We start from the raw sequence: 20,068 nt of genomic DNA on the forward strand, positions 1-20,068 counted from the left end.
TTAATTAAATGCTTGGGAATATTTTTTTGTGATATTTATTGCAACTCAATTTTCCGTGTTACTGTTTTTAATCTATCAGTCTTTGCTTTAGCATTCACATTTTTCATTAAAAAAGAATATTGTTTTCTATTTTTAATGCTCTAATAAAATCATGTTTATAAAAAAATTATTATTATTATTATTTTCGTTTTTAATATATTTCAAGATTTATTATTAACAAAAATATAGAATATTGGAATGAATTTTCCTCAAATTGACTAACATAAAGAGCCATTGATACAAAAAATTAATTAAATTTATCGATTACATGATAAAGAAGTTCTAAAATTAATAAAATATTATATTTCTGCCTAAAACATGCAAATATATATTTTTTAAGAGAAACGATACTTAAGAAAGTTTAAAGAAAATTGATAACAAAATTCTACCATTACATATATGAAATGATTCAAATTAAAGAAGAGTTTGTAAAAATAAAATGGATACGATTAATTTCGTGATTATTTTTAACATTACAAGTCAGATTTACATCAAAATTCTGACGCGGGCATAGTTACGGCTAGAAAAAATTATTTTAACTAATTTAGAGATCTACTAACCATTGGCGATTTATATTAATATTACATGATTTTCGGATAAACAATTTGCCATATAAATCAAAGAATATATTATCCTATAATTTCATTGTTTTATGCATTTGAAGTAGTTTAGCTAAACATTTAATGCATTTATATCACATATTAAGGTTTTCCATAAACTGTAATTATTCGATTCAAGTACAGATATTTTTAATCTTTGACAACATTAGAAGCCTGTGATATTTACTACATTTGTAAAAATGTATGTACTGAAAATGAAGATTGATTGATCGAATATAAAAAGGAGATTCTTCTGATAGTTGTCATTGCATTAAAATTATTTTAATGGGTTCAAACTTTGAATTTAGCTTATTAGTTATCAAAATAATAAAAAAAAAGTTTGTACTGAATACCATTGAATTTAAATAACTGCAAAGTTACGAAATGATGGCATCATATGACGTATTCGGTTCGATACCAAGAATGAAATTCGGACTTTTTCTAATCTCTAATATTTCAACAGAATTCACAAAATCCCTTTTATTTGACGATATAAAAGAGGATAAATAGCGAAGGTTTCAACAAACCTCCTCTAGGCAATTGGTATAACCTTTTAAAATACATTCTAAGCATCAAATATTATTATGAGCTCGAATCCTGAGATCTTTTACCATTAAAATTAATTCAGTTTGGTTGTTTTGACGGCCGATTTTTAAAACGGTGTGAGAACTATTTTGAACCTTGGTAAGATGACTTGGATGATACGCGAGTTGGATGACTTTCCGAACTTCTGAAAACCCTCATCTGATCAGAGGGAGAACGTTTGATTATGGTAAATAGGTTCTAGCCGGCGTCCTGGCATAAGGGTGGCGCGTCTTCCCCGTGATCTGGGCGCCCTGGGTTCGAGTCCCGGTTTGGGTATGGTTGTTCTTCATCTGTTCTATCTGTGAGATGTGTGAATGTGACCCCTGAAAAAAGGGGTTGTGCAAGCGAATGTGATGTGTGAGTAGCTAAGACGTACTGTTGGCCCTAGTTGGCGCTACTAAAACAAGAGACGCTTCCTTGGCTTAAAATCGCTGACTTCGTCAACGAGCTTGTCCCTGGCAAGTGGCATTATAAGCAACAACAACAAATATAGCTCTTGTAACGAGTCTTCTCACAAGCCCCATCTAAGATCGAATCGGGTTTCGAACCTAGAATACTCTTGCTCCAAATACGTACTCACACTAAGCTACTGGGGTTCATGTATTTTAAATATAATTCTTTTTTTTTTTTTAATTTTTTGTAAACATTCGACTAAATTATTGTACCCTCCCTTTCCCTGCTCGTCTTTATAGGGCAGATTTGTATTCGAAGCCTCTGGTGTCGATAACAGAATATCAGAGTGAGATATAACAGAATTATAATAACTTAAGGTAAAGTGATGTCATTAATTCTTGCCGGAATTCAAGAAAAATAAAATCAACTATCAATTTTGGAGAGAAAAAAATTTTATTTCTCTGTATTAGAAATTGTTAAACAATGCACTGAAATTTGTTTTCGTAAATATAACACTGACGCAAAGCTAATAATTAACATGAATTATCAGTATTTATCATAACGTATTTTCTTATCTTTGATAGTTTGCACATTGTATATTTTGATTGAATGCTTTGTCAATTTTAATCGGAAGTGAAGCTTTATTTTTTATGGTTGTGGTACTAATACCACTTGATCTAGAGTTTCAAATCAATATTACGATTCAAGAACTGATGTTTAAAAAGCGCGACATTTTCTATTAATCCAAACGACCTTGGAGCTCCGAAGGTAGAAATGTGATTTCTCTTCAATGCATTGGGTTAAAGCCACGACCTAGAATATGCTTTTCGGTTTTTATATATGGTTAGGTAACAGCGAATTGTAATAGGGAACTTGGTCTGATATAAACCAGCCATCATGACTATGATTTGTTCAAAGATGTTTTGTGGCCAGAGAATGCGAGAATCGGGTTAATGAGTCGGCCTATTTCTTGTTCGTGTGTTCGTGGAGATCCCCATCTAGAATACAGGTGGATGGAATACATTCTTGGTGAACTTTGGTACCGACTTCCATTTGAGTTCCGCTTAGAGGAAAACCGACAGAATCGAAACTGAAATAGGGTACATTGCTAAAGCACGCATTGATCTACCGGTTAAGATCATAGCTAAAAATAAATATCATAACTTCCTTCTTTCCTTCTCCTCCCTCATCTAAGCCACTTTTTGTGGTCATGTTTGTATATTCTTTATTACAAAAAATATCTTTTCCATGAAAAGTCATTAATGAATCAATAAGCTGTTGACTATACAGACTCTTATACGCATTAAGTCTATAGGTAACAAATCATAAATGTATTGTTCTTCAAAAGCCGGCGTCCTGGCATAGGGGTAGTGCATCTTCCGCGTGATCTGGGCGTCCCGGGTTCGAGTCCCGGTTTGGGCATGGTTGTTCTTCCTGTTCTATCTGTGAGATGTGTGAATGTGCCCTCCTGTAAAAAGGGGTTGTGCAAGCGAATGAGTGATGCGTGAGTAGTCAAGTCGTTCTCTTGGCCCAAGTTGGCTCTACGATAAAAACCAGAGGCGCTCCCTGTTAGGCTTAAATCGGCTGTCTTTGAACAGCGGGTTTGTCCGTGACTAAACCATAAGAAACAACAACAATTGTTAATCAAAAAAATCTTTCCTTTGAATGTATTGCGCGATTAAATGTTGATTACTTTCCGAAGTTATTCTGGGAAATCGTTATACTTATTTATGGTTACACTTATCTCATATTTTAAAAGAACTCGACGGCCATTTGGGGACGGATCTCGTATTTTTGAGCCATGGTCAGACGACCAGTACGACATTTGCGCTAGTTATGTTTCTCCAAACATCCCTGCTATGCCAATGAAAGAGATTTAATTTCGAGGAATTAAATGTGCAAAAGTTCAGGTGTCATGACGGTTCTAACGTAAAATTGGGTTCCGAGCCTCCGACCCACCGAAGACATGAAGAAACCGCAGCCATTAAGGACTTTTTTTTGGAAGGGAGTATGTTTATATTATCTTCGTCCCAGCAGGATGTGAGACAGCGATACTCGCCGGATTACTAGATACTCTATATAGTTTAATTATATCAACTTTCAGTTTTTAAAGCAATATAAGAACTTTTTGGGGAATCAAACTCATAATTTTGAACCACGATCCGATGATAAGGACGTCACTTGAGCTTGCATCTCCCTTTCCAAGCTTCTTGCGCCAACCCACAAAAAGAGCATTTAACCTCGACAGATTTAACTCACACCAATCTCGCTATTATGGCAGTTCTTCGGTGGAGGCCTACCATTAAACCACCGTGACTCATGATTCTATAAAGGACTTGTCTTTCGTTTGCAAACTAGACAAAAGGTGATAATATTCTAATGAGAAATTCTTCCTTTTCCGTTGGTCATTGGTGACTGACACTATAAACTGTTTACAGGTAATAAATGTTAAGCTGGAGTGCAATCTGAGTCGATGTGATTTGCATTATAAACTATTTATAGACAATAAATGTTCTTAATCTGGAGAGCAACTTTTACTTGAAACAGCGAGCTTCATTGGTTAATGAATGTGTGTTGAACCCAGATTGATAAACTTCGACTGCATCCCAAACCTGCTTCAGAGAAAGGCATAAATTTATTTAATATGGATATAATTTATTGTTATTCGACATTTGTAGTTAGTGAATTTTTCGCTATGCTTGGCTGGATTGCTGGAATTTAATGTCAATAAGTCATAATAATTTTAAACGTTTTTTTTAAAGCTTAAAAGCAAAAATAGAGTAACAAAATTTCATCTACTAACTTAAGTAGTTGATCTTTTTTTAAGTATAACTTCGGGAATTTCTTGTATACCTTTGCTCATAAAAACATGACCTTTCTTATAACCTATGCGCGGGATGTTTTAGAAAGCATTTCATAGTTTCAAATCTTATTAGATGACGAAGCCGGCGCTCTGGCATAGGGGTAGCGCGTCTTCCTCGTGATCTGGGCGTCCCGGGTTCGAATCCCGGTTCGGGCATGGTTGTTCTTCATCTGTGTTCTATCTGTGAGGTGTGTGAATGTGCTCCCCTGTAAAAAGGGTTTGTGCAAGCGAATGTGCGAGTTTCATCTTCATATGAGCTAGAAGTCAGACTTCTGCCCTCGGGTGCTCAGGGGTCTTTACCCTCAGAAGCTACTGCACCCCCTTTCCGTGGTAATGCGGACACGACATCATCATCATCATCATTAGATGACGAAAATTCTACTAAGTAAATATTCGACGCTTCGAACTCCCGCTTTACATGAGCTAATGGACATTTCACCCCCGAATGTTGACTAAATATAACCCAAATCAATGTAAGCGATTTAATGTGGGTGGAAACCGGTTTTAAGATCATGATTATCCATTTTAAAGAAAAAGCTTTCTATTGGGTAACCACATCACCAGAATTTGGGAGGAGTTGCAATATCAAATCGAATAAATTATATGATGCCTCAAAAATTATTTCTAATTAATTCTTTAATATCTATTACCTTGTAATTATTAAGATACAAGTGCAGATAGCTTGAAAATAGTGTTTTATTTTATAATTTTTTTATTTGACATATGCAAAAAGACATCCATTATATTCACTTAAGAGTGTGAAATAACTATCAGAATAATCTCATTTAGACTTTTAATAAAGAAGTATTGAAAGGCATTTTATGTGATAGAAATGCATGTGATTCAAAATTGGACAGTTACAAACTGTTAGGGGAGGTAGTAAGTGATTATTGTATAGCATTGCCCTGTATAGTAATCATTGTATAGCTTCTAATATTGTCAAAGAAAAAAAATATTTGAACTAAATAAGCGCAGCGTTATTTTAAGGGATCATTTATTTACAGTTATTTTTATGACACATATATTAAAACGAAGATGATAAGTCTAATGCATTCAAAATTATGAATTATTTATCAATAAATAAATATAAATGTTAAAAGAAAGCTAAAAAAAAATATGTCTATGATTTGGTTTCGTCCGCCTGGCGACTTTCCCTTGTCTCAGGAGAGTTGAACCAATGATTTCGATTGATTTTCTACCTCAGCTGAATAGGTGCAAGATTCGGACTAATGCCACTAGGCCCCCTAGATCAACAGGCTTGAATCGCCAAGCTTTTGATCTGAGAATGATTGCCTTCCAACTACCACGAAAGCTCCGTGTGGAAAAGCTTTATCATCTTCCATATAAAGAAAATCAAAACGAAGATTTTCATGCCGTTTACGTCTTAGTGGTTGAGTGGTTGTACAGACCTTGCTCCTTCAGCAAGGCAGCCAAACGATTCTTGCTTCCAGAGGCTTTTTTGACCTTGGCCCTTCTGTTTTGGAACCAGATCTTGACTTGCGACTCGCTGAGCTGCAGGTCTCGGGCCAGCTCGTTGCGTCTCTTCTCGCACAGGTAGGGATTGCTCTCGAACGCCATGTGCAACTTGTTGAGCTGGAACATGGTGAAGGCGGTGCGACATCGCTTCTCGTCGTTGGATTGCATCTTCCTGGACTGGCGGCGGCTCCTTGGACCTGTAGGAGGATCAAAAAATGAATTAGTGGGAGAAGAAAAGGAACGTAAATTTTTTATGAAATAGGAACCAAATGAAGAACATTCTGCATGATCGTAAGCTAACGTGAGTTTCAGAAGGCATTTAGCGTCGTCCTGATAGCGTGGTAAATTGAGGGCACTCCACTTCCATGTTCTGTAAGGTGTGCCCAAGTGAAAAAATGTATCGGTTTGTATCAAATTCCAATAAATTTATGTGTTAGCCGATAGATGGCGTGATTGCATTCCCAAATGTACGAACATGATTAACAGTTTCGGATTAATACCCTCCACTGCATCATGGATTCCGCCAGATTAGCAAAAAGGGCAGTTACCCATATTATTCGCACAGAGGGTGGAGCAGGTTCATAATTTTATTGCTGGATTAAAGAAGTGTACGGGGAACAGTGTCTCGAACGATGCACTACTTTTCAGTGGGCAAGAAAGAGCACGTTATGACCAACAGTGCTACAGAATCGTCGAATCACCACTAGTGAAATTTCTGTAGAATTGTCTATAACATAATCCACAACCAACCAGAAGGGTCTCCCTACAACTTTCTCGCATATTCTCTAATAAAATTGACGTGCCAGAGAACGCTTTGCATGGCATTGGCGTACAACAGTTACGGAATATCAAACTTGGGCGTGAATTTGCCATTTTTTCTGAATCTATCGGGTGACCTTGGCGATTAATCCCTACCATGGGGTTAATACCATTCGGCAATCTAATTCTTGTTTTAGACGCGTTTTTACTAAACGACTGAAACCAAAATTTGGCACAAAAATACACTTGCAGTTACAAAATCCCACACCAAATTTGATATATTTAAATCAGTGCGATTTTGAACTATCGAGTTTACTTGTTTCTGAAAGTACAAACCAGCAGACAGTAAATCCATAGTTGGACTTTTTTCAAAATGTGACAGGCGTTTATCCTATAGATGTTAAATCAGTGTGCCGAATCTTATCTATCTAGCTTTCTTTGTTTTGAAATTATTTTTTTACTCATATTTAAACAACCAAAACAAATAGATTTTTTTTTTTTTTTTTCAAAATTTGATAGAAATCTGCAAATTTGGTGTAAAGACCGTATACCAAATTTTATATTTCTAGTTCAAAGCGTTTTTGAATTATCATTGCCACAGGCAGACATTTTCCAAAAATGTGTTTTTCGAACTCAGGTAGGTCTGAAGCCTGGAGAAAAGAATTATCTTTGCACGATAAATCAATCCATACTTCAATCTTTTAAAAAGAAGTAAATATGCTGATTTTGCTTCCTTATTCAATTTATGATCAGTTTTGAGATTGACAGAAGAGAAAAATAAGACTACAGTTTTTGTTACAGTTAATGACTTTTAATAAGAAGACTTTTTTACAGTTAATGACTTTTAATAAGAAATTTTAAAAAATTAATAAAATAAGAGCAACATAATATAATATGTTAAATATGTCTAAAGAATTAAAACTCCTAATTATCAAATGAAAAACTTACAAATAAATAATTTGCATTTAGTCACAATAAATGTAAATTATTAGTTCTTAGTTAAATCTTAAAAGTTGCAAAACCAAACTATTAAACAAAACTTTAAAAAATTAGACTTTTAAAAAATATATAGATCATAAAATGAGATGAATATTCCTTTAAGTAGAATTCTCAAAAAAAATAAAGGATTTTTTTTTTTTTTTTTTTTGTTATAAAAAGAATTGCAAAAGCTAAAAAAACAGAAATATCAGAGAAGTTGTAAACGAAAAAGAAACGATAAGTTTTTTTTTAAGGCAAATTCTATTTAAAATCGCCAAACAAACGTCCAAACGATTTAACAAAATGAAAGGAAAAGCACTTCCATTTTAAGATCACAAACTAATAATAATAATGATAAAATAACATATATAATTTCAAAACATTGCAAGTAAAAAAGAAGGGGTGGGGGGTAATGTTTCTCCTCTTCCTGTAACTTCCACTTTTAAGTCAAATAATTAATTCTATATTTCGGTCATACAAATTTTGATGTTCTATAACACAAATTCTCTCATTCTAAGAGGATAAGCTTCTGTTATACACATATCCCTTTAGGATTTGTGGAACACCCCTCAGTGTCAAAGCGTATCGTATTTAATTAATTAGGGAAGGCCGAGGCCTAACTATCTGCGATGTTCAAATGGGAGCGATTTGGGCACCGCCAATGACTCCGCGAAGAGGGGACGGGGGGCAAGGGAGAGAGAAAAAAGAAAAAGAAAAAAAGAACACCGACTTTCGTTTTTGCAGCGTTTGAGGAAGAAAATCCTGAAATACGAGGTACTTCTCCGCAGCAGTTCGCGCCCTTCCAAGACAGGTGGATGCCGCGTTTCGCTTTCGGATTCCTCCTTTTTGAATCTTTACTTTCCGACTCTCGGTGGTCCTTATTAAGGAGTGCAAGATTTGGCAATATTTTGCCAAGTTTGGCGAGTTTTGCTTTCAGAGTTTTTTAAAAAAATGCATAATTATGTCTTTATTTATTAGAGAGTCTGAGCTTTTTATGTCTAATTAATGACGAATAATTAATTAGGGAAAGCAGAGTGAATTCTTATGGCGTCATTTGTCACATGACAAGCTTAACCATGAGATTATTTTTCCATTTTTGTATAATTAAAATTTTGTACAAGAAAATGCTTTATTGTGTTTAAACTGTCTTTAAAATCCAAATATTGAATATTACACTGTATAGTTCAGGGCGCATGCACATGCCAACGAATACCTTATAATTATTCTACAGCTATGATGTTGCCTTTACGTAGTCCACATTTTGAGCAAACTTTTGAGAATAAAAATCCTTTATAATTCATTTTTTGACTGCTAAAATGTTAAAAAAAGACTGTCGTACAAAAGATGCTTTATATTTATTATTTATTTATTTATCATTATTTATTTAAAATATTAACACCAGAACTACCGTATCAATCAAAATGATTGGTCGCTCTCCGGTAGTTTTAATACTAACAACATGGAATGTGGAAATTTGAAAGGAAAATGTTAAACCTTAAATCAGACTTTCAGCATACTCTTTGAATATGCATGGGGTTTCTAATCAACTCATAATCAAGTAGCTCATTTCTAAGTCGTTAAACATAGCAGATACTTTTTATTAGAAAAAATACTCTAAATAATGAAACTAAATATAAAACATAAATAATTAATTCTGATGATAAATAAACAGTTCAAAACGTTCAACAACGTCAGTTGTACATTATAAAGAAAATTCAAAATTTGAATAGACAAACGTCTCAATATTTGGCATGTAAATAGAAAATTTGCAGCTGATATCTTTATAAATTAAAATTGTTCTCTTTTTCTTTCCGTTTAAATTCTTATTCTGCTTTATCTCTGTGTTTTATCGCAATGATTTCGGATGTTTTTAATTATTTGAATTTTTTGCAGAATTTTGATTTTTTTTGCAATTAAATTATTTTAAATTGAAATAAATATATTTTCTTCACGGAAATAATAAAACTGTGTGTTTTTATCTTGCGATATTTCCAGATTTTTTTTAATCGTTTGAATTTTTCGCAACATTTTGACAAAAGATTTTTTGTAACCGAATTATTTTAAATTGAAATAAATGAATCTTTATGGAAATACTAAAACTATGTCAATTTAGCATTCCTTTTTTTTTCCCCTTAATTGAAATGAAATTCCATAAAAATGGATTTGTCGAGGGAAATAAAAAAAAAAATGTCATTCTCTAATTATATTAGCTCCTCCAGCTGCGAAATTTTAAATTTCAATTGAAAATAAAAATAAGAAAAAACAAAATCACAAGTGAAAAAAGAAAGGAATCTTAAAATTTTAAAGAGATAGACAAAACTAAAAAAATGAAAGACAGGCGGTCATTTAACATGAGAGAGCGGACTAACATTATCAGAGTCATCACAACCTTTGTTTGAAATAAGAGTAAAATTATTTTCAGGTACTTTATATCAAAAATTTTTTAGCAATAATAAAAGCGAATGTTTGTGCTTTGACGCTCCACAGACAAGATCTTTTATAAAAAAATTGCCAAATTTATCTCAAATATATTTTAGACAATCGAATTAGACAGTACCACGGAGCCATTTTCTAAGAGATTTTATTTATAATTTATTTAACCCCTTCGTCGTCCGTAACGCGCTTCAAGCATTCTTCTGCATTTTAAAACGCTTTGTAAATGTTTACTTGTTTGAGATTTCGTTTTTTATAATGCGGCGATAAACAGAGGAAAAAACAGAAATGTTCGAGGGCAGGAGAGGACGTCGGAAGGGTTAAAAAAATAAGCAACATTTGAAATTAACAAAACCGTTGTTTGACAGTGAGTTCGTGAAACACTTTTGTAAAAAAATGACTGTTACATCACCATAAAAAAAAGAATGCTTTTAAAATACAAATTATTATCGGTCAATTCTTACAATTTTAATACATTTTTTTAAAAATAATACCATATATATAAATTTGTATAATACTTTTCATTGATAAACGGCAATCCAAACAGTTTTCATGTTTCCTTAAATATTTAATAGTCCTTTTTTTCCTCCTTTTATTATTTAAAACTAAGAATTGATTCCCCCCCCCCCTTTAAATGTTCTTTGGCAAAAAGAAACGTGATGAACCTCTTTTTATTTGATATTTTATTTTGTGGAATCTGCAAATGAAGATAAAAAATTAAATGCAAAGGGGTCATATAATAGTTATATTTATTTGAAGAATCTGTAAATATAAGTAATGAACGAAATGACTAAGATTGTTGAAAACATTAGAAAATGAATATCTTGCACTCATAAAAGGCTAGAGGATATTAATATCATTTAATGAAAGGTTTTTTTTCTTATGAATTGCGCATTATTTGTTATTCATTTCTGTAAGTTTATTTTTTATCACTCAATTAATGGAAATTTTGCTTCATTCCTTTTTTGAGCATTCATTAGAATTATTAACCGCTTTTATTAAGACAGCACCAAAATATCCCTTAAAATTGTTAACCTCCTTTATTATTACTATCATTAGTTTGCGTTGTCTTATACAAAATTACTCATTCTTTTCATCGGTTCACTTTCGGGTGAGAATTTAAGTATTTTGCGGCCCTAGACATTGTACATTATGAAGCCTTCTTTCAACAAATCGATACAGTCTCACATTTCAGTTCAGTTTTAACATGTTAATAATTTACTTCAGTTAATATTTTTATTATTTTATTGACTTGGTGAATTTTATCTATTATGACTCTAAACTTCCAAGATTCACTTAATTCCACAATATTTATTAAAGTAGATGTTTGGTTCTATAAATATTCTAATAATAATTTAACTGAAAACTACGAAATTTACCGAAACTGGAAAATTTTATTCTATAAAGTGTTTATTTTTCCCTAATATTTTGTAATCCAATTTATCCTAATATTTTGTAAGTTTTACTTTATGTTAATTTATTTTTTTGACAACTAGGAAAATAAAGGTTTTTTTTTAAAATCCATCTGTTAACAATTCACACAGCCCAGTGGTGTATATCAGATAATTTTAATATCTCGTTTTATGTAAAACAAGTTTTGATACATATTATTTTGTATCGATATATATACAGCTAATCGCCTCAGTCGACCAACTGGTTCGTCGTGAGTATTGGTTATATTTTATTTCACATATGTTTCATTTCTTTTGTAACTCCATGTTCTTGATTACTCCAAATTGTTTGACATTAACGCCGTATTATTTTAATCATCTTAGTTAATTCTCTTTATTATATATCAGGTCATACTGTGCTATAACTCGACTTAGTCAGAGGCCATGCGGGAAACTTGATGGGGCCGCCGAAGAGCAACCCCACCTATCACGATGGAACAAACTACACTTGATGACATTGGATTCTTGCAAATAAAGAACCCTTAGGAGAAAACGCATATTGGTGCAGAAAAAGAATAGAACAAAAAAAGGCCTTTTGTTTTACATATTCAGTTGTAAAACATTAAATATGCACAAAAAACATTAAAAGAGTGTTAACTTTTTGCATTATATGAAACCTCCTAATGGAGACAGTCCCACAAATTCATAATGCTGTTAGAAATGAAAATATCCGATTCGTCTATCTTCTAAACCTCTAAATATTGTTATCTCACTTTTTAATTTGTCTTATAAACTACACAGATAAACAGAATTGTTTATCTGTGTCTTTTTTACTTTCAACAATGGAAGAAAATCACGTGATTAAATATTTGATGAAACAATGAAAACCGTTTCAATTTCAAGGCAACAATGTAAACGTGGTGGCAACTCAGTGTACAGATCAGATTTGAATGTCAGAGACAACTCAACTCTTGTTCAGATCTCTCTGTTGTAATCAGTTTAATTTCTTACTGCGTAAATTTCGTTTTTGGTGCGCGTCCACTGAGAATGCAAATATGTCTTCATCACGTAAATAATTATACATATGCGTGATTGTGTTGTGAATAAAGATAGTATTTTTCTAAATCGCCGCATCAAGATGGATACATAAACCATATACAGCGCATCAACCCATATAATCTATTGCTCTAAATAAAGAAAAAAAAAGTTGCTAAGATTGCCAACATTTAGCGAAACTTCTCACGACTATCAAATGGGTATCATTAAAAAGATATATTTTTTAAAATTTTGCAACGGTATAAAATTTATTTTTGTGTAATAATATTTTTAGAAGATATCGCTGGAAAATGGCGTAATTCAGTTTAATTTTGAATTAATTAAAATCCGAACTGAAATGTTAAAAAATCTCTCCAGGATGCATATTATTACTTTCCAAGGTTATACATGGTCGAATTTGGCAGCTGTAGGTGTCGTCTGTAGAGAGCCAACACACACGCATGTGCACATTTATCTTCATTCTTAGTATATATGAAGCTCTCTTTACTTCATACTTTTCTTCAAAACGATTGTTTTCTTAATACATTTGTCTCATTCATTAATATTTGCATAAATTTATATGCAAAAGTAGACACCATCTTACCTTTTTGTTGGTCAAGCCTATCGCTTAACCTCCGAGTAATACTACACTTAATGTATGAAAAAATAGAAAAGGTAGGAAAAAAGGGGGAGAAAGTGAGATTCCTGTGTATGATCCTTGATTTCAAAAGCTGATTTGCTGCTTGGTGACTGGCTCTTCAGTGGTGGCATCTCCATAGACACACGCACAAAAAAAAGTGGTTTGTTAATGAGCCTTGAGAGCGAGACCACCAGTGTGTTTTCTGCAGTCACGGATTGAATTACGGTTGCAAGTGCCAGAGCGATGATGGATCAACAGCTTCGAAAACTGACACCTCACTCCCCTCGACATTCCTTCGGTCAAATACTTCTCTTTTATTTAAAAATTTGAAGACTGAGGTTGGTTACCATCTGCACGAATATTGGCAAAATCAGATAATAAAATGATGTTTTCAAATTTCAAATAAATTATAGGAATGGGTTCACGATTTTGAAACCATATTAATTTGTTTTATATAATGTGCTTTATTTTATACTGAAAATGTTTTATAAACGTGTTAAGAAGTACAAAATGAAGCATTTAATTAATGTTGCCATATTATTAAATTAACAATAAATTGAACATCGGTAGGCGATTAGGTTAAAAAGTCAACTTTTTTGCGAAATTATGATTTTTTTTTATTTATTTAATCTTCTTAGTGTTTGGACAGGTTTTTTTTTATATGAAACCGGTATAATTTGTTTCTCTATTTTTTTAAAAAATTATAACGATATTTATATTTCTATTTACATACTTTTTAACATTATTTTACATTTTTAAATGCTATTTTCTCAAATTCTAATCTTTGATATAATTTTCTTACAAAACATCCAATAAATTAAAATTTAATGTATCATTTTTGTTTAAATTTGGGGTAATAATTTCTCAATATTTTTTGCAGTTCTTGAACCAGAGAATAAGTAATCTATGCATTTGGAAATATTTTATAGTTGTTTTAGTGCTTCATAATGGGAAACAAATTTAAAATTTCGTGTTTTTTTTTTATCAGTCAAACCTCCAATATTTAAAGATTGGACAGAAATATAGCTTCATTTGTTCTGTTCAGGAACTAGATAATATACTTATTATTCTATCTGGAAAATCTTAAGCAAGTCATCTCATTAACCTCTAAACTAGAAAACTTTTGCATTATACATCATTTTAGGAATAATTTTTTTCCCTCTAATTTTTAAAAAAACTTTTGCCACTTAACTTATATTTAGATTTTAAAGATGTTTTTTCACCTTTTTTTAATGTAAATTTTCAAATATATAGCTATCTTTGAGCGTTTTTCAAAAAATTCCTACCTAACGTCGTCACACACCTTATTATTTAATCTACAAAAACTGTTTTATATTTTCATGGAGCGAATAATTTAAATAATATTGTTTATTTTGGGTTTTTTTGGGAGGATATGCGGTTTAAAAGCCATCGATTTGACCAAGCTGTGTCCAACTAAATGGAATTGAATTTTTTAAAAAAGTATAAAACAAATATGTACAAAAAAAATCAATAAAACTTATGTTAATAAAAAATCTAAATATATGAATAAAAGCCAATGGATTTTTAAAAAATCAGAAAATGAGGGTGTGGAGTTTCCCCAATTAAACTCGGTAAATCAACAGAGTTCATCTTAACATTTGAGAGTTAAAATTCGGACAATGAGATCAATGTAAAAATTGATATGACGGATTTGAACTTGGTGCACATTGGTTCTTATTAGGGGATGGCAATGTGTGAATCGAATATGACCCATTCGTAGTTCAGTTAAAAGCGTGTCCTTTTAAATGTTCGTTTGAGAAGGCCAGGGGTTGTTAGTGAGGTTTAATAGATAATAGCTTGTTTTCCGCTTCCATGTCCAATTGACTTTGCCATTCGAAATGATGAGTAAATTTTGAATAATTTTTGAAACCAGCTAAAGAGGTAGTAGAATTGATTTGAGCAATCGCCAATTGGGTGGCCTTGCCCACTTTTTCATTGTCCATCATTCCAATATGAGATGGTAACTAGCAAAGTAAAATATTAAAACTACGAGAAGTAGCAAGTAGTTAAGTTCAGTTTAGTTATATTAACGTCCCGTTTTTAAAGCAACACTAGGGATAGTTGGGACGGACCTCGTCATTCTGAACCGCGGTTAGATGACGAAGAAGACAACTGAACTGGCACCCCTTCCCCTCCCCACACCACACCACATCAGCGGGAGGACATTTAGCGAGGATGGATTTAACGTGCGTGATGGATAAACGGTTCTTCGGTTCAATCAGGTTCCGAACGAACCTGAAACCCTTGATCCTGAAGCCGAGACTTTATCATCAGGCCACCGCGGTCCAGTAAGTAGTTAAGAATAATTTAGTATGTTTAATATTTATAAGGAGATTATCTTTCTAGTCTTGATAAAGTCTTGATTTCAGGCAATACTTCCTAAATACAGAAATTCTCGGCTTTCATTTGGTTGTCACCCAATAATTGGATATCCTTGCCTTTTGATTGGTTTGCTATGAAAGATATCGATACATCGTCCGGAGACAGCTGCTGTCTGAACACGGCAAATCAATCCTTCATTAAGAAACTCCAATTATTGGTAACGTTAAAATCCACGCAACTACCTTCCGCATATAGGAAGTGTTGCTTCAAACCGAAAGGTTCCCCGTTCTAAATCCAATTCAGCTGAAATATGTCCATATAAGTGTAGGTTAAATCCTTCGATGTCAAGAATTCTCTCGTTTGTGTGGTGTAAAAGTTTATGGACAAGAGTGCCAGCTCAGGAATCACCCGACTTCGGTTCAAAATGACGAGATCCGTTCCAAATAATTCCAAATAGTTCCAAATATATTCTGATAACTACAAAAACGAAGAGAGCTAGAAAGATAACATTTGGAACACAGATTTAATATCTAAAGTGTAAATCCATAGCAAAATTATAACCAGGGCCGTCAAAGGGTTGACGAATTTTATTTTGACGAATCGTCACGTTTCAGGTCTCCAAGAGTCAAAAACACACACACACACACACACACACACACACACACACACACACACACACACACACACATTTTAATAATGCTATGTATGGCGTTCTCTGGAATAATGCCTTTATTAGAAAGTATGGGAAAGTTTACTATGTTTTTGATATTTTAATTAGAATTTAAACCCATTAAAAATTAAACTTAATTTGGGCAGTTTCTAAATTATTATGCATATGTCACGGTTGTGGAGGATTGTAATGCGCGAGGATGAATCTGAGACCTTGTGGTTCGCAGCCGAGTAACAAGACCACAAAACAAAAGCAATTGCCCGTGTCTCGTAGCTGTTATCCGGCTTATAAACTTTCACCACACAGTCAATGTGAATAATCGGTTATTATTAATACTAAATTGCATTTATTCATAATAACTATAAGCCGGTTAAAGTGAATAATTTATGAGCATTTATCACATTAACCGGTTATTATTTATATATTTTTTAATTTTATGCATATACTTGATAAAAGAAACTTTTTCATCGTGATATGACAGATTTCCTGTGCGATTTCGAAAATTATCCTTTGAGCATTTGCAAAATTCATTACAATTTCATATAAAAACTTAAAAAATAATAAAACCATAATTTTTTAAAAAAAAAATATTTTTAGACTATTAAAAAATGTTTTGCTACTAACATGGACTTCGTTTAAAATAACAGGGAAAGAGATTTCTTCTTCTTCTTATTTTTTTTTTCTATTAAAGATATCTCAAGATTTTTATCTTTCTTTTTTAGGTTTTCATTTATTTTGTAAAAATTTTTTACTCATTAAGTCCAAAAAAAAAAAAAAAAAATTAGCTTGGAAGTAATTAAATTCCACAAAAGATGAAAGGTAAAAATCTTTTATATCAAAATTATGAAAAAGTGGAAGACTTTCGTAGTTTTATATCTAAAAATGTTGCATTAAAGTTCTTTCAAAAATTCGCTTCTTTTTACTACATTTTTTTACACTTTTACTTATATTGTCGAGATATTGCTAAAAGAGGCAAATGCAAAAGAAGAAAAATATATTAATATGTTTAAGCTTCTTTAAATTGTTATGTTAGAAGGAGAAAATTAAATAATTATATCATTGCATCGTCAGTATACATTATTTTGTAATGAAAAGTCCATCCTTGAGTCCATGACGATACATGCAACAATCTCAATAACGAATAATGTCGGTTTACTCCTCAAGAAAATTTGAAACACAGAAGCAAAAAACACAGAATAAGCGCACACAAAAAATATATATTAACAGAAATCAACAATATACCCACTGACAGAAAATCTCTCTTTAAATGACTCGCTCCATAGCACTCATATTGCAACTAGAGAGTTCTATATAAGTTGAGTCAATGTTACTCAAAAAATTATAATCTGCTGTATCCGCCCTTAAATCCATCTCTTTTGGGTTTTTTTTTTTTTTTTTTAAATGCTTCAAAATATCTAACTTTTTTTTTTCATTGCTGTATCCGCCCTTAAATCCATCTCTTTTGGGTTTTTTTTTTTTTTAAATGCTTCAAAATATCTAACTTTTTTTTTTCATTCAATAGATAGATATTGGGATTGTTCAATGACTATCTCCCCCCCTAAAAAGATGAGAATAATTAATTATGAAAAAGAAAAAGAAGTTAAAAAGAACTTCACAGCAAGTTTAAAAAACATATACAAAGAAGTGCACCATGTCCCAATCCTGTATAAACCATTTTATCACATTGACCGAACTTCATTGGGAGTTATTAATAATAACCGGTTGAAGTGAATCATTTGGGATATTTCACACTTTGACCAAAAGAAGCGGGTATTGTTAACAATGACCGGTTAGTATTAATAATATCACATTGACCGTAACACATACATTTCTAATTTCCAGTAATAGATTCGATAGTTGTCCTGAAATTCACACCGTTTTCTTTGTTTTATATTTATATTTCTTTGTTATTTCAGCAGGTGATTTTCTTCCGTTATTAAAAGCTAAAGAAGAAGAATTCTGTTTAATACCTGTATAGTCTACGAGACGGATAAAAAAGTGAAGTTACAGATAGCTGAACCGGATATTTACGTTTTTAGATAATATCCGGTTAGATAATATCCGCAATCCATCTCCATTAGAAAGAATAAACACAATAAACGGAATTTAAGATAATTAAAATAAAATAATTTTAATGTCTGACAATTTAGACGTGAAATTATACTTAAATGATTTATATAAAATTAAGTATAACCAAAAATTCCCAGTGAACCAGCTGGGTGCCAGAAGCGAACTAGAACATAATATTTCGATGATAAAAATAAAAAAAAATTCCTCTCCTTTAATATATATCCTCAAAATTCCATTGCTTCTTCGTGCGTGATGAAAATGGAGAAACGAACCGAGTACAAAATCTTGTCATAGCGATCAAATAAAAAATCTTGTTCAGCTTAAAAGTTATTGTGTCTCATAGAGACAGATAGACAATCTTCAGACTTCATAAAAATTGGATAGCATCTACGAGATAACATATCACATTTCCCCCGTTTAACTCGTTTTGCTTGAGTTCTTGGCAGAGGTTCTGAACATGATTATCCTTGCCGCACCTCTTGAGGAGTCTTTATTTTTGAGTGCCCCCCCCCTTTTTTTTTTATCATGCGAGTCACTTTTGGTTCAAATTTTGGTACGAATGTACAGTTTGGATGCTAAATCTGTACAGTAAATTTTATCAATCTGATTTAATTAATTTATTTATTATTTAATTATTTTTAAATACGTTGTATAAAGAAAGAACAGTAATCATCAAAGAAAAAAAAAGAAAAAAAGGTCGACCTCCAGATTTGGACGAATCTCCACGATTCAGAACTCTCTGAGTAGAAAATGACCATCTGTATACGGAAATTTGGTATACGGTCTTTCCATCGCCATTTTGTCTCTTCCCCAACCACTCTATACAAAGAAGTTATTTTTATTTTATAATATAAGGGTTTAGGTTAGCTCCAGTATCGAACGACTTGAATTGTTAATAATATTTTTTAGGATTTTTTTTTTTTTTCATTTTACTTTTTTATTCTTTTACATAATACTACCCACCGCTTTGTTTTTTAGATATATTGTTTTTGTTGGTAATCTATTAACATGGAATAGATGTATTAAAAATTTTTAGATATGAGGTTATCCATTGGATGGTTCAATTTACTGCACAAGAAAATTCAAAAATATAAATGAAAATAAAAATTTCTTTTCGGAATGAGCGTTCCAAGAAAGTAAATTTTTATTTTAGTTTCAACATTGGCAAAAGCATGCGACTGAATAGTTTGGTGTAACGACGATATTAGGTTGGATTTCATCATATCATTGTGTCACATCACCAAATTTATCAAAATAGCCAGAAGCTCTAGGCGGTATTGGAACTATTCTCCTCCTTACCTCATGGCTTGAAAATAGAAGAGAGGTGATAACAGCGCGTCTAACTACCCGGATGATCATCACTTCAGCTCTACTGAATAATATCTGGACTTTATAACAATCCTCACTTTCTCTCCTGTAACCAGGAAAGTAACACTGAACATATTCTGATGCATTGTTTGAAGCAAAGAAAATACTTTTGAAGCAACTCACTTTGAATCACCAAGAAGTTTCGTCTCTTAAAATTTTGATTCAAAAAACTTTTTTTCATAAAACTGTTTTTCAAAATTTTTCTTCTTCCACTAATTATATATATATATATATATATATATATATATATATATATATATATATATATATATATATATATATATATATATATATATATATATATATATATATATATATATATATATATATATATTAACTCTGACTTTCTGGTATTAGGGATGAGAGCTTGTGCAGCTAAAAATTCTATTTTTTCCATTTCAGTAATAATAAACAATTGTGCCAAAT

General features: G+C 32.0%; 1 protein-coding gene across 1 annotated transcript in view; it reads right to left on the reverse strand.

Annotated features, from left to right (window-relative positions):
- Positions 1-438: 438 nt before the first annotated feature.
- Positions 439-20,068, reverse strand: part of LOC129957134 (segmentation polarity homeobox protein engrailed-like) — a 110,282-nt gene continuing 90,652 nt past the window's right edge. The window contains exon 2 of the mRNA XM_056069299.1: positions 439-6,152. Coding sequence (XP_055925274.1) covers positions 5,857-6,152 — 296 coding nt within the window. The 3' untranslated portion in view covers positions 439-5,856. The remainder of the gene's footprint in view (positions 6,153-20,068) is intronic.

Source organism: Argiope bruennichi, chromosome 11 (genome assembly GCF_947563725.1).
Source record: "Argiope bruennichi chromosome 11, qqArgBrue1.1, whole genome shotgun sequence".
Taxonomy (NCBI): domain Eukaryota; kingdom Metazoa; phylum Arthropoda; class Arachnida; order Araneae; family Araneidae; genus Argiope; species Argiope bruennichi.